Below are 12,103 nucleotides of genomic sequence, written 5' to 3' on the forward strand. Positions count from 1 at the left end.
TTCTTTATTACAAATGATCTTTATTGTGGATTTGTACACAGAATCTGAATCTAGCAGGGGCATAGTTTAAATAAGCTGATCTTAAATTAGCAAATTATACCACTTCTCATCAGCTTCAAATAAATATATTTAAAAAGTTCTTATAATTTATAATAAGAAACAAAAATGCACTAGATGTAAAACTCTATATTGGACATAATTTAGCAAAAAAAAAATAAATCTTGTTTTTTGCATCGAGACGGAGAAGTTGTGCGACGCCATGTGCGGTGAGGAAGAAGAGTTTTTGTGCAGACTAGAAAAGGCCCACGTTTCCAACTCAGTTATCAGCATTGCGAGCACTGGCAATTTCAGCACATACATGTGATGCCCCTCTGCAGCCTTAAAGAGCTCTCCAAAGGAACGGAAAGGCATCAGTTCATCTCCCTCTGAAATGCATTCCCGTAGAAGAAAGGGGAGGAAGGGGTGGGCTGGGTTTAAATGTGGAAGAGCCGGCAGGACTGCAATGGCAGTGGTGATACATAGAGGCACCGTGGCACACACACTGTCCCCACGGAGACGATGGCGAGATCAGCAACCACGGTGTTTCTTCTTATAAATATAAATATCTCTTTGCTGCACAGGTACATTTATTTGTGTTATGTGCTTGGTCACGGAGGGAAAGGTATGACTTCTGGGTCAATGTATTTTAAGGCATTTAGCTTATTTCTATAGCCTCTTGGCATGCTCAAAATATACAATTTTTTGGTCCACAGTAGTAAAATTTACAAATATAGGGCCGGATTTTACTAAGGCTTTTCTCCCATTCTGTGTCTATGGGAGAAACGCTTAGTAAATCAGGCCCATAGATTGATACCTACATGCAAGCATATCTTGGAGATCAAAGTCCTATTGGTCCAGGTCAAATATGGTCATAATTATCCCTACAGAAGGATTTTTTTGATAGTCAAAAAGGTGATTCTGAAATTTGTGTTTATCAGAGGAGACTCCAGATCCAACCAACTGGAGAGCTCAAATGCACAAACTCTTGGTCATGGAATGCCAATCGGAGAAGGCTTCAAACCATCTTAGTTATGACCAACTCCTAAGGATCTGGGAAAGCCTTTTGCTAGTGTTACTGAGCTCTCCTCTTGCCAAGTCTCTGAGCTATTGAACAGTCATCAGGACGTTTGCCTCCTGGAGGATAACAAGTGAGAGATAAATAATACTTCAGATGCTGACACTAATGATGAGTTCTGAGCATTTTAAGGTGAAATGACGTATAATGTAACTCTTTGCATAAGGAGGGTTATTTTCAAAGCCATGTCCTTGGGTATAACAGGGCTTTACCTCTGGAAATTTCTTTTTTTTCTTTTAAATTGCCCTTCCTATCTGCAGGTAGACTTATGCACTATGAGTGTAAGTTTACCTGCGGAGCCAAGAAGCGTTACTGGGAACCAGGATTGGGAAGGGATTGGCATTGATGCACATACTTTTGTAAATTTTCGAACCTACAAGACTTTTTTTCCCCCTCTGAAAAAAAGTTTTGTGCAAAGTCTAAGGGTAAAAAGAAGCCACCGACTTTGCACTTAGGCAGCCAGTCTTAAAATTAACCCCTAAGAAGGGTGGTGGATCTTCGTTTTAGCTTGAAGGAGAAGGGAGAATAATAGAACATTACACATGTTGAATGACATCAGTCTTAACTTTAAGTGTGATCAAATCTGGTAAGTAACAGGAACAATTATGTAGCAGGCTTTTTCTGTTTTCTCTAATCATTAATAAACAGATTTAAACTGAAGGTATGTAAAAATGATTGTTTGTGTTGTGCCCAGGAAGGATTGAGGTTCAGGAATAACATATGCCTCCTTGACTACTTGGGAACCATACTAGGCAAGTTTCAGCCCTATGCCTCCAACAACACATCTTGAAGCTAGATTTATAAGCTAAGACCTGATCTGTTGCTTACTGCACACTAAATTGGGTGTTAAATTATATAATTTTAGCATTTAAGGATTATGCTTGCTTTATGAAGCTTACAATGTCATCAACTGCTGCTTTTCCAGATGGGAAATGCAAAAACCCTTTGTTGAAGAAGGTTACCACTCCGTGGAAGCCATCTTTGACATGGTGCCAAGTCACGGGGATACTATGGTCCTCCAGCCTCTTCTTGTACAGCAGTCCATCATCCCGAAGCACATCAAATTCGCAGGTCAAAATGTAAGCCTTTGGCAGACAACGAATTGTGGCATCTTCAGCAAGGAGTGGGGAAAAGGAGGGCTCAAAACATTTTTGGACCTCCTCATAGACCTCATCTATGTGTGATATGGCCACCTGAGGTTTAAACCCTCTCCTCTTAAACTCCTCAGGGATATTGTCTGGGCTCAGCCACTTCCTAAACTTCAGTCTCATTTCAGCAGGCACATGCTTGCCTTCCAGCACCTCCTCCATTACCGACATATCACCGTTGAGATAATTCAGACCATAGAAAATCACACGTTCCCGGTACAAGATGGGGACCGAGTGGTTCTGCTGATACGAGGGCAAACCGAAATCCAGCATCTGGAGGATCGGGTAGATCAGGACCTGAGCGCATGGCTTGGGAAGGTCAGTTCTGCTCGCCAGGGTTTGGCAAACAGCTGCGGCGAGGCTGCCTCCGGCATTGTCCCCGCCAACGATAACAGAGGCAGGATCCACGCCATACTCTGTAGCTGCCTTCAGAAAGTGCACCGTGGCATGAAGACAGTCCTCAAAATGGGCCGGATACCTATACTCAGGAGACAAGCGATACCTAAACCATTAAATAAAGGGTGATTAGAAGAGGAGTGACAGTAATTACAAAATGATTTATTTCCGATATCCCCCGCGCTATACTTCTAATGAGGCCTTTTTAATGTCCTCTCTGGGCCAACCTGATGGGCATGTCGTTAGCCGTTTGTGTGGCCCGGAAAAAATTTGAGAACCAGTTATCAGCACAGGTTCATGATTCTCTGGTGGGCTGAGACTGGATGTGCTGCTGACACAGTTTCAGGAGGAAAGGGATGAGCTGCCCACAGTGAGGGGGGGGGATCAGCACTGGAGACAGCTGCATCCTGCCCGTTCAGCCACAGGAAAATGAGGAACCACTTGTAATATTACCTGGAGAGGGGATGAACGCAAGGCCCAAACTAGTGAGCAGCGAGAAAAGAGACAGTCTCTTAAAGAGAGTAAAGAGCTAGCCCTTCCATGTACAGCGACGAATTTAAACATCTGTAAGATCTTGTCGAGCTTATATTTTAAACTCTGCCTAAAAACATAGCCTTGGTTCGTCATTGCTGCTCATCTTAAGTTGGCCAGCTGTCCCCCAATTCTCCTTGTTTGATTGCTCTATCCCACAAAAAATGAGTTAACGCCATCTTACTGAAATCACTCAAGGCTTGTCCACTCAGCAACGCATACGCTACAATGCCCATGACTATTTATTCCCAGCGACGTTATGAGGCAGAACGGGAAGGGGGTGGGGATCCAACTTACGCAACCGACACAACCACCGAGTCCGATTCTCTCGCGAGGTAACAGCACAGGCTGTCGTAGGTCTCTGAGTAAACAAGCAGAGAGACAGATAGATTTTCAATGACAGGCTTGAATTTCAGCCACCAAGGGCTTTTCACTTCTAATTGAAATTAAAGAATCTTTCCGTATCCCTTCATAAAAAATAGAGACCATTTTTCACGCCATTCCTCTCTCCCTCCTATACATCAGGGTCTCTATGATGTATGAAGTCAGCGTGAAAACAGGGATTGCAAAGCAATATTTAGCAGAGTGGGGGAATTTTTACTGCAAAATGCCTTATGCTGAAGATTGAAATATTTAAAAAATAACCCCAAAACCCCACAATGAGGGCAGAGAGAACTAATTTACCACTCTCAATTTTGCTTTTCTGGAGAGGCCATGTCCACTTTCTGAATTAAAGAATTGCCTTTTTGGGGATTATAATTGGAAATTAACTGTGTCCTGTGGAACAGTACATCTGATTTCTACACAAAATGTATTTGTTTGCATGAAGTCTCACTCCAAATTAGGATGATCCATCCAGTGTCCCTGTGATGAATGTGACCCATGATTGCAAATAAATAAATAAATAAATAAATAAATAATCTCCCATGTTCACAACTTAAAAGCAACTTATTGCAGGACCGAGGGGCGAGTTCTCTCCCTTCCCTTCCCTCCACCCACTCAGAAATCAGAGGGTGGGGGAGAGGTGTGTCTAGGTATTTGGTGCCATAAATAGTTGCCTATTCCTAAATGTAGCCCTGGCTTATTGGTCAGGCAGCCAGACTTCACCAGTCTGTAGGCTGCGGAAATGTCAAATCTCTGACTATTATTGCACCTTTGCATGCCGAACCTTTCATCGTCACTTTCCATTCCAAGTCTTACTTATGCTTCCAAACATGAAGGCCCCTCCGTGGAAGTAGGCCACGCCTCTTCTCCCACCAGAAGATGGAGATTTGGGCTGATAGATTCTCACTGGCACCTCGTCAAAGGTCAGGTCCTTGATGAAGAGTTTAGGGTCCTCCTCTGTCTTCCTGCTTAGCCACTGATTCCTCATGTAGCGGGTGAAAACAACCTGACTGCAGATTCCTAGGTTCTCGACAATCTTTCCCTGTTTTATACAGAAAAAATAAATAAATAAATAATCAGACATCTTACATATTGCAGGTCATTATTTACAAGCCTGGTTTGCATGCCAGTATCCAAAAGAAGGAGCAAGACATTATACCAATATACCAGTGTTACCAATCTGTATCAAGTTGTTATCTTGCTCACTGTTTATTAATTCGTTCCAGTGTTACCAAACTGTATTAAGTTGTTATCTTGTAAACCGGAGTGAAGGCATCCCGCTATACTTCGGTATATGAAAACCTCGAAATAAATAAATAAATAAATAAATAAATAAATATAAATCTCCCACTGAAACAGATTTTAGGGGGAAATAAGTGAAAACAAAATGTAGATTCTTGTTTTGATAGAGGACAGAATGGCATTTCTGGAGAAAGGATAAGCTTTAATCTTCTGTTGAAGTAATGGCCACTTTGAGCAGAAAAGGCTGCCTGAGATTTGGTGAGAATGAAAGAAAAACATATTTTAGCTTTGATACAAAAGAGATGGTGGAGACAGAAACCGTATCTGGATTCAAGAAAGCACGGGATAAATACAGGGGATCTCTGAGGAAGCGATGGGAATTAGAATGCTAAATTAATTGGACGGATGGGCAGATTGCATTGGGCCAAAGGGTCTTTTCCTGCCGTCATGGTTCTATGTTTTTATAGATGCAATGGGAGTAAAAGCAGGGTCAGTTCAGTCTCTTCCTGTGGAGCCAGGCGGTACAGCCCCACCTCCAGCTCCACCACCCTCTCTGTAAAGAAAAATTTCCAAAGATTACTCTGTCTCCTTTCAACCTCATCGCATGACCCCTGGTTCTAGAGCCTCCTTTCCGTTGAAGGAGGTTCACCTCCTGTGAGATATTTGAATGTCTCTATCATATCTCCCCTATCTCGCCTTTCCTCCAGGGTGTACATGTTAAGACCTCTGAGTCCATCTCCATATGCTGTAGAACGAAGACCACTGACCATTTTAGTAGGCACCATCTGGACTGACTCCATGGAGTTGTAGATCCAGGTAATCATGAAAACCAGCACTAGAAGTCCGTAGGTGTGGGGAAGGAAGTCAAAGAGGACCCTAACCAGCACTACATGCTGAAGGGTGAAGGGGCTCCATGAGCAGAGGACTGACACAGCCTGCCCTTATGCCATGGAAATGTACAGTTGCCTTATCCTGAAATGCACAGCCAGTTTATTTATCGCCATAATCAATCCTAGGTGATTTAAAGAACTATCAGATCATATTAGGGTAAACCCATCTTGAGGTTATTCATAAATATACAATTAACCTGATAACACACACTGGTAACATTTTTTATACTATAAGGCATAAACAGTCACCAAAATATTAAGACTCGGGGCCACTGGAAGAAATGGCAAGACGGCGGAGGTAAGCTCCTGTGCGCCCTTTCCCTGCACATCCACGGTCTCCCTCATCGGAAGGAGGATCCTGCTCCCTCAGGTACCTCTAGCCCCGCCACAGAATCTTGATCAGAGCTGACTTCAGAGGTGTTGCGAGCCGTGCAGTAGCACAGGGTGCCGCTGCTTCAGGGGGCGTGGCCAATGGCAGTTCTGAAGGAGCGCCACCAACTGCAGCGATAAGGAGGGGGAGGAGCTCTGTCTTGGAGCCATGGATGGCACTGTTCCTGGTGTTTGCATGGGGCGATAAAGCTAGCTCCGATCCTGATTAAGCTCATCAGCTTCTCCGAAAACAAGCAGAACAATGCACTGGCAACTCTTTTCTGGGGTTCTAGGCCGCAACAAAGAAGGGGCCAATAGCAACACACTGGAAGCAACAATTGTCTTATTTTGGGGTTTTTTTTTACTGAGAAAGCGATCTGAAGGTTTTATGTTACCTTGACCCCAAAATAATAATAGTAAAGAATATTGTTGATTTGTAACAATGCAGGTCTTATTTGTCAAGGTGCAATTGTAGGAATAGATAGAAAGTCTTTTAAGAGCCCAGGTTAGAGATACACTGCACCCAGAACACAATCTGCGCTCTCGGCTTTTAACATTAGTACTTTGAACCCAAATACACCCACTCACCCCCACCCCCCTCCAGCATGTTGATATTAGACACACCTCTCAGCAGACTTTCTGAAGGTCATTTTTTTAGTACAAACCAGAGCTATTCACTAAGCAGAGGGAAAAGACAATCCTGTAAGTCCCCAGGAGGCAGCTCCAGCTGTGTGAGAACCCATATCTCAGCCCGGTCTCTTCCACAGAAGACTCCTTCCAGGGCTGGTAAAAAAAAAACCCCCAACTCACCAGAACAGCCACGGCAATCAGCATGCCGTGGAGGAGTCTGAGTTTCCAAGGGTGGGCAAGTCCAGGAGGGATTTCAGAGTTTGAGAGCTCAAAATAGATCACCCCGACAACCAGCAGAAGAGTCAGCGCGAGGAGGAGGGCAGCGACAAAGACCAGCAGAGCAATCCCCAGCCCCATTGCACTCCAGCCTGGCCCCGACTCTGCTGCGACTCTGGAGAGCAATCTTACCTGTCTAGTGAGAAACTGTGCATGGTCACGCGGTGCAATCGGAGGCCGGAACCCGCCCGCAGGCATAAAGGCGGCCCGATGCACGCCTCTCACTGCCATGTTCTCGTCTCACTTCATCTGCAGACTTTCTCAGCTCACTGCAAAAAAAAAAAGAGATTCCCTCTAGGCCCTTTCTAACTACAATTTTCTCGGGAGTGGACCTATATTGAGCTCTGGTGCCATGAGCTTTCATCTGCTCCTACCTGTTGGGGGGAGGGGGAGGGGAGGGAGTTTGGTGCTCCCCTATATTAGGACCTCCTCCTCCCCCCCCCCTCAACCCCTAACTCAGCCCATCTGTTGCAGCAACAATCGTCCCTCCGGAGCCCAAGTCTGGTCAGCAGGTGCCACTGTTAAGAACAGGCCGTGCCCCTCGCACCACCCCAGGGGCTGCGAAAGCTGCTTCCGCAGTGGTTCCAGGGAGCCAACGTCAGGGCCTTGGAAGCGAGCGCAGATCTTCTGCACGGCAGCGCCCAGGACTTGCCAGTGAGCCGCAGGGCTGGCAGGTCACAGTGCCCCCGCCTTCTCGTAGCGGCGAGCAGAGGCGTGCAAATTCTTTCAGACAAACTCACAAATCAGGGAGATTTAAGTCGGATTCAAGATTTTCCAAAATCCAAGGGTGCTCACCATAATGTGAGCCGCAGGGTGTATTGTCCAGGCTGAAACCACCATCCCTTCATGCCCCTCTCAGAAGCATTTGAAATTCAGTTACCTTAAAGAATAAAGAAGTCTATCAAAAGTAAAAAAAATATATATATCTTTCATTCTCTCACCTCGTGCTTCGATCAAGAGTCAGCACAGGGCATGCTGGCTCTTGACTCCAGTTGGTTAATTTTAATAGCAATTGGGAAAGTAGGTTTGCAAGGGACTGTGATTGTCCAGGAGGGTGGAGAGAAGCACATTAATTAAAAAAAAAAAAAAAAGAAGCTAGGAAGCTGACCATCTACATGGCATTTACATGTGATTAGCGCTATTAGCTACGCATTGGTTTGGACGCGCTAATTGCATTATTGCATGGGGAGTTATTGTAGCGCATTCAAAACATGCATCCAATCCCGCAGCAAGCTGTGTGCTAGGCTGAGCGCACTGAATTGCATAGGCCTGAGAGTATTTTTGGTGCATATAAAAAGCACAATCAAGTATAATAATACACAGAAATACACGTGCATGTCTGGTGGTGGCATCAGATCATAAGAACATAAGAAAGTGCCATACTGGGTCAGACCAAGGGTCCATCAAGCCCAGCATCTTGTTTCCAACAGTGGCCAATCCAGTCTACAAGTACCCAAAAACTAAGTATATCCCATGCTACTGATGCTAGTAATAGGAGTGGCTATTATCTAAGTCAACTTGATTGATAGCAGGTATGGACTTCTCCAAGAACTTATCCAAACCTTTTTTAAACCCAGCTACACTAACTGAACTAACCACATCCTCTGGCAACAAATTCCAGAGCTTAATTGTGCGTTGAGTGAAAAAGAGCTTTCTCTGATTAGTTTTAAATGTGCCACATTCTAACTTCATAGAGTGCCGCCTAGTCCTTCTATTATCCGAAAGAGTAAATAACCAATTCACATTTACCAGTTCTAGACCTCTCATGATTTTAAACACCTCTATCATATCCCCCCTCAGTCGTCTCTTCTCCAAGCTGAAAAGTCCTAACCTCTTTAGTCTTTCCTCATAGGGGAGCTGTTCCATCCCCTTTATCATTTTGGTCGCCCTTCTCTGTACCTTCTCCATTGCAACTATATGTTTTTGAGATGCAGTAACAAAACTTGGATCCCCGTACAGAGAACTAGAGAGCTCAACTAAAATTCAGCATAAACTGATAATATTGTGCCTGTAACTCAAATGAAATATAGTGTTCAAATGCTGAAAATAATCTGAGGGGGACACAGGGTGAGCAGAGCACAGTATTCGGTGCCCATTGGCTGGCGAAGGCATCCACCAGGCTAGTAGATACCACGTCATAGTGCTCTGCTCAGAGGTGGGAGAGCACCAGTGCCTGGAACAGGATCTCACAGTCCACGGGTGATTCTCCATTCAGTTGTGGCCTCCTGCTTTTGGTGAAGGCCATTTTTGCAAGAGCCAAGAGGAGGTTGATGAGGAAATCCCTTGCTTTACAAGCTGGAGCCTTGGACATGTTGCGCCCAAAAATAAACGTGGGGGGGGGGGGGGGGGGGGGAATGGCGCCATAACTGCAGGAGCAGATTGTTAAGTAAAATAAAAAGGGGCTGTAGTCTGTCAGAAAAGAAAAATGTGATACATTGACTCCGTTCTCCCATAGAAGGGAGAGGACGGTGAGGAGTTCATGAAACGGGGTGCACGTTCACCAATGCTGAGAACATCATGCAGGATTCTCCGGCTTTGGGTCCCGGAATTTGCTGGGAGTAGAAGGATGGCCTACCGGGAGATCTTGTCCTCTGATGTTGGAAGAGCTTCCTGCCAGATGGGGTCTGGGTGGGAGATGAAGGCGAGGAAGTGCATGGCGTGCAGCTCAAACAAGCTGATTTGTTTTCTTTGACACAGTGCAGAAACATGTCGGGGCGAAATCTGATCATCTGGATGGGTTATCGGGGTGAGGAGGCTGAGGGGATTTGAGGGGCTTGGAGCTCAGCAGATCTGGACACGTGGGGCTCTGAGTTGGGTGGGGGATGTCCAATTTGCAAACCCCCTGAAGGAAGGAGGGCTGATTGAGTGTCATAGTGTTCCTGATTTCCTGGAATAGAAAACGGGTGAACAGGGGGTTGCAAGACTCATGAAACGAGCTAGGGTTTCTGGGGTCACCCACACATGTCTATCATAGTCCAGAAGACCCCTGACTTTTGTGATCCCAACCAAGATTAGCCAATCACAAAATATGGGGTGAAGAGCGGAGGCTCAGATAGAAATTTCACACTCATGACCACTGGGGCTTCTCTGGTCACAGAGATCATGTTCCAGGCTTTTCTCAGATCTTGATAGAAGACTGGCAGCCTCAAAAGCTTCCTGCCAAAACATCTCCGACGAGAAAACAAAGATGCCATTTGTACTCTAGGTTGCACAACTAGCAAAATTAGTAACATGCTAGTGTGCACCACCTCAGAGGTGGGTCTGCCTAAAGGAGCCTCTGCAAGATCTGGAAGGAGAAGGTTCGGACCTGGCTTTGGATATATACCAGGATACATGCCAGGGTTTCACGTGCGGGTTACGTCAGCCGCTCCACACTTGAGAGGCTCAGAATACATGCAGAGACTCAATGCTTCCTGGCCCAAGAGAAATCTAGCAACTTCCTCTGGGCTTGCGTTAAGGACTCTGCGATCAACCGGTGCCAGAGCCTACTTGCCACCAGCTGGTTGATTACCAAGGCCTTTCTCCTGAGGGACAGCAACTTGAGCAGACCCATTTATGATCTCAAACGTGCAGCCACTTTGTCTTCCAGCTCACACCAGTTGACGTGGCCTCTGCTGTTGACCGGTGCTATTTTTATGTCTTTCTGCTCCAAGCTAGATTGCAGAAAGCATCAGGGAGCATAGTCACCTGGCATCCTATTAAAAGCCCGTAACATCTGGCCCAGTGGATCTTTGCTGGCATGTCTGCACCCTCTCCAGATCAACTGGGCTTGGGGGTCATAAGGAGGCATAATCTGAGATTGTCACTCACATCACCAGTCCGGTCAGCTTCCTGCATAGAAGGTGCGGGAAAGGCTCAATGGCTAGTTCCAACGAGGGGCATCATTGCCTGAATGCCAGAGACACCGCCAGGGACCAGTTGATCTTCATGAGGCACTCTGCAGTGTTGCACAGTAGTTGGAGAAGATCCACGAAGTGGGGGTCGAAACCAAAAGCCTGCAGGGTTTCCATGAGGTGCCTGTGATCCAAGCTGTCGAACATCTTCTCCTGATCTAGAGGAAGAAGAGCGACTGACAGACCAGTCCTGCGACAGAGATGGATCAGATCCTGGGCCAGAAAGATGTCAGTCTGGTCCGGAATTGTGCAGGATTGGTTGGGGTGGATCATATCAGGAAGCACAGACTAATAAAAGCAGGACTAGGGGTTCTGCAGGCCATGCAGTAAAACCAGGACAGAATCAGCCTTCTCCTACCAAAATAGCTGGGTCACCCTCAGAAGGAAGGGAGGCTGAAGACTGGCCTTGTCTTCCTCTGCACCTGAGCATCTTGCCAGTCACACTAAGTGAACTGAATAGGCTGATTAAGCCCTAGTTTTGGCCCTTTTCATGCACAGAGTTTTAGGCTCTGACTTTCCCCACTGATTTCCCAAAGCAAAGTTAGACCTCCACACAATGAAAGGGTCAAACCCCGGACTGGATCTGCCTATTTGGTTTATCTGGTGAGAGGTGGCCAGCGGCCGGTGAAATGCAGCCCTGGGTCTGCCAGGGTTTCACATGTGCGGGTTACGTCAGCCGCTCCACACCTGAGCTGTCGATGGCTGCACCATTTAACATGGTCTCCAAGTCTGGCCCTCGGGATATGAAGAAGCTCATTAGGAGGAGCTCAGTGGAAGCTCAGCAGCAGGCTGGGCGGCAGGTGCATGTTGCAGGGACTCTGGTATTGCTCACATCACCAGTCTCCTCTCTTGTGAGATGAGTGCATCTGTCTCGTTCTCAGCCAGCCAAGGTGCATCGGGAGCCTGGGTGTCACCAGTAACGTCACATTACACCAGTCCTTAAAGACCTACACTGGTTACCAATCCACTACAGAATAATTCATAAATCCCTCACCACAATCTACAAGAATATTCATGGACTGGCTCCACTCCATTTACAAATAGCTCTTAAAAAACACTCCTCCAACAGACCCATCAGGGAAGCATATAGAGAATATCTACAGGTACCACACAACAATACCACCCAACATATAACATTGAGAGATCGGGCCTTCTCCACAGCAGGTCCCCCACTGTGGAACTCCATCCCCCTAGAACTAAGACAGGAACCATGTCTTCAAACCTTCAGGA

At 46.0% G+C, this 12,103-nt stretch overlaps 1 protein-coding gene across 4 annotated transcripts in view; it reads right to left on the reverse strand.

Annotated features, from left to right (window-relative positions):
- Window positions 1-12,103, reverse strand: part of AADACL4 (arylacetamide deacetylase like 4) — a 21,497-nt gene continuing 9,394 nt past the window's right edge. Inside the window, exons 1-5 of one of the 4 annotated variants that reach the window (XM_029578860.1) lie at window positions 7,776-7,868; window positions 7,113-7,249; window positions 4,390-4,615; window positions 3,487-3,550; window positions 1-2,764 (exon numbers count right to left, since the gene is read on the reverse strand). In XM_029578860.1, coding sequence (XP_029434720.1) covers window positions 1,990-2,764; window positions 3,487-3,550; window positions 4,390-4,615; window positions 7,113-7,211 — 1,164 coding nt within the window. In that variant the 5' untranslated portion in view covers window positions 7,212-7,249; window positions 7,776-7,868 and the 3' untranslated portion in view covers window positions 1-1,989. The other 3 variants (XM_029578861.1, XM_029578859.1, XM_029578862.1) reach the window with 3 other exon arrangements.

Source organism: Rhinatrema bivittatum, chromosome 15 (genome assembly GCF_901001135.1).
Source record: "Rhinatrema bivittatum chromosome 15, aRhiBiv1.1, whole genome shotgun sequence".
Lineage (NCBI taxonomy): Eukaryota > Metazoa > Chordata > Amphibia > Gymnophiona > Rhinatrematidae > Rhinatrema > Rhinatrema bivittatum.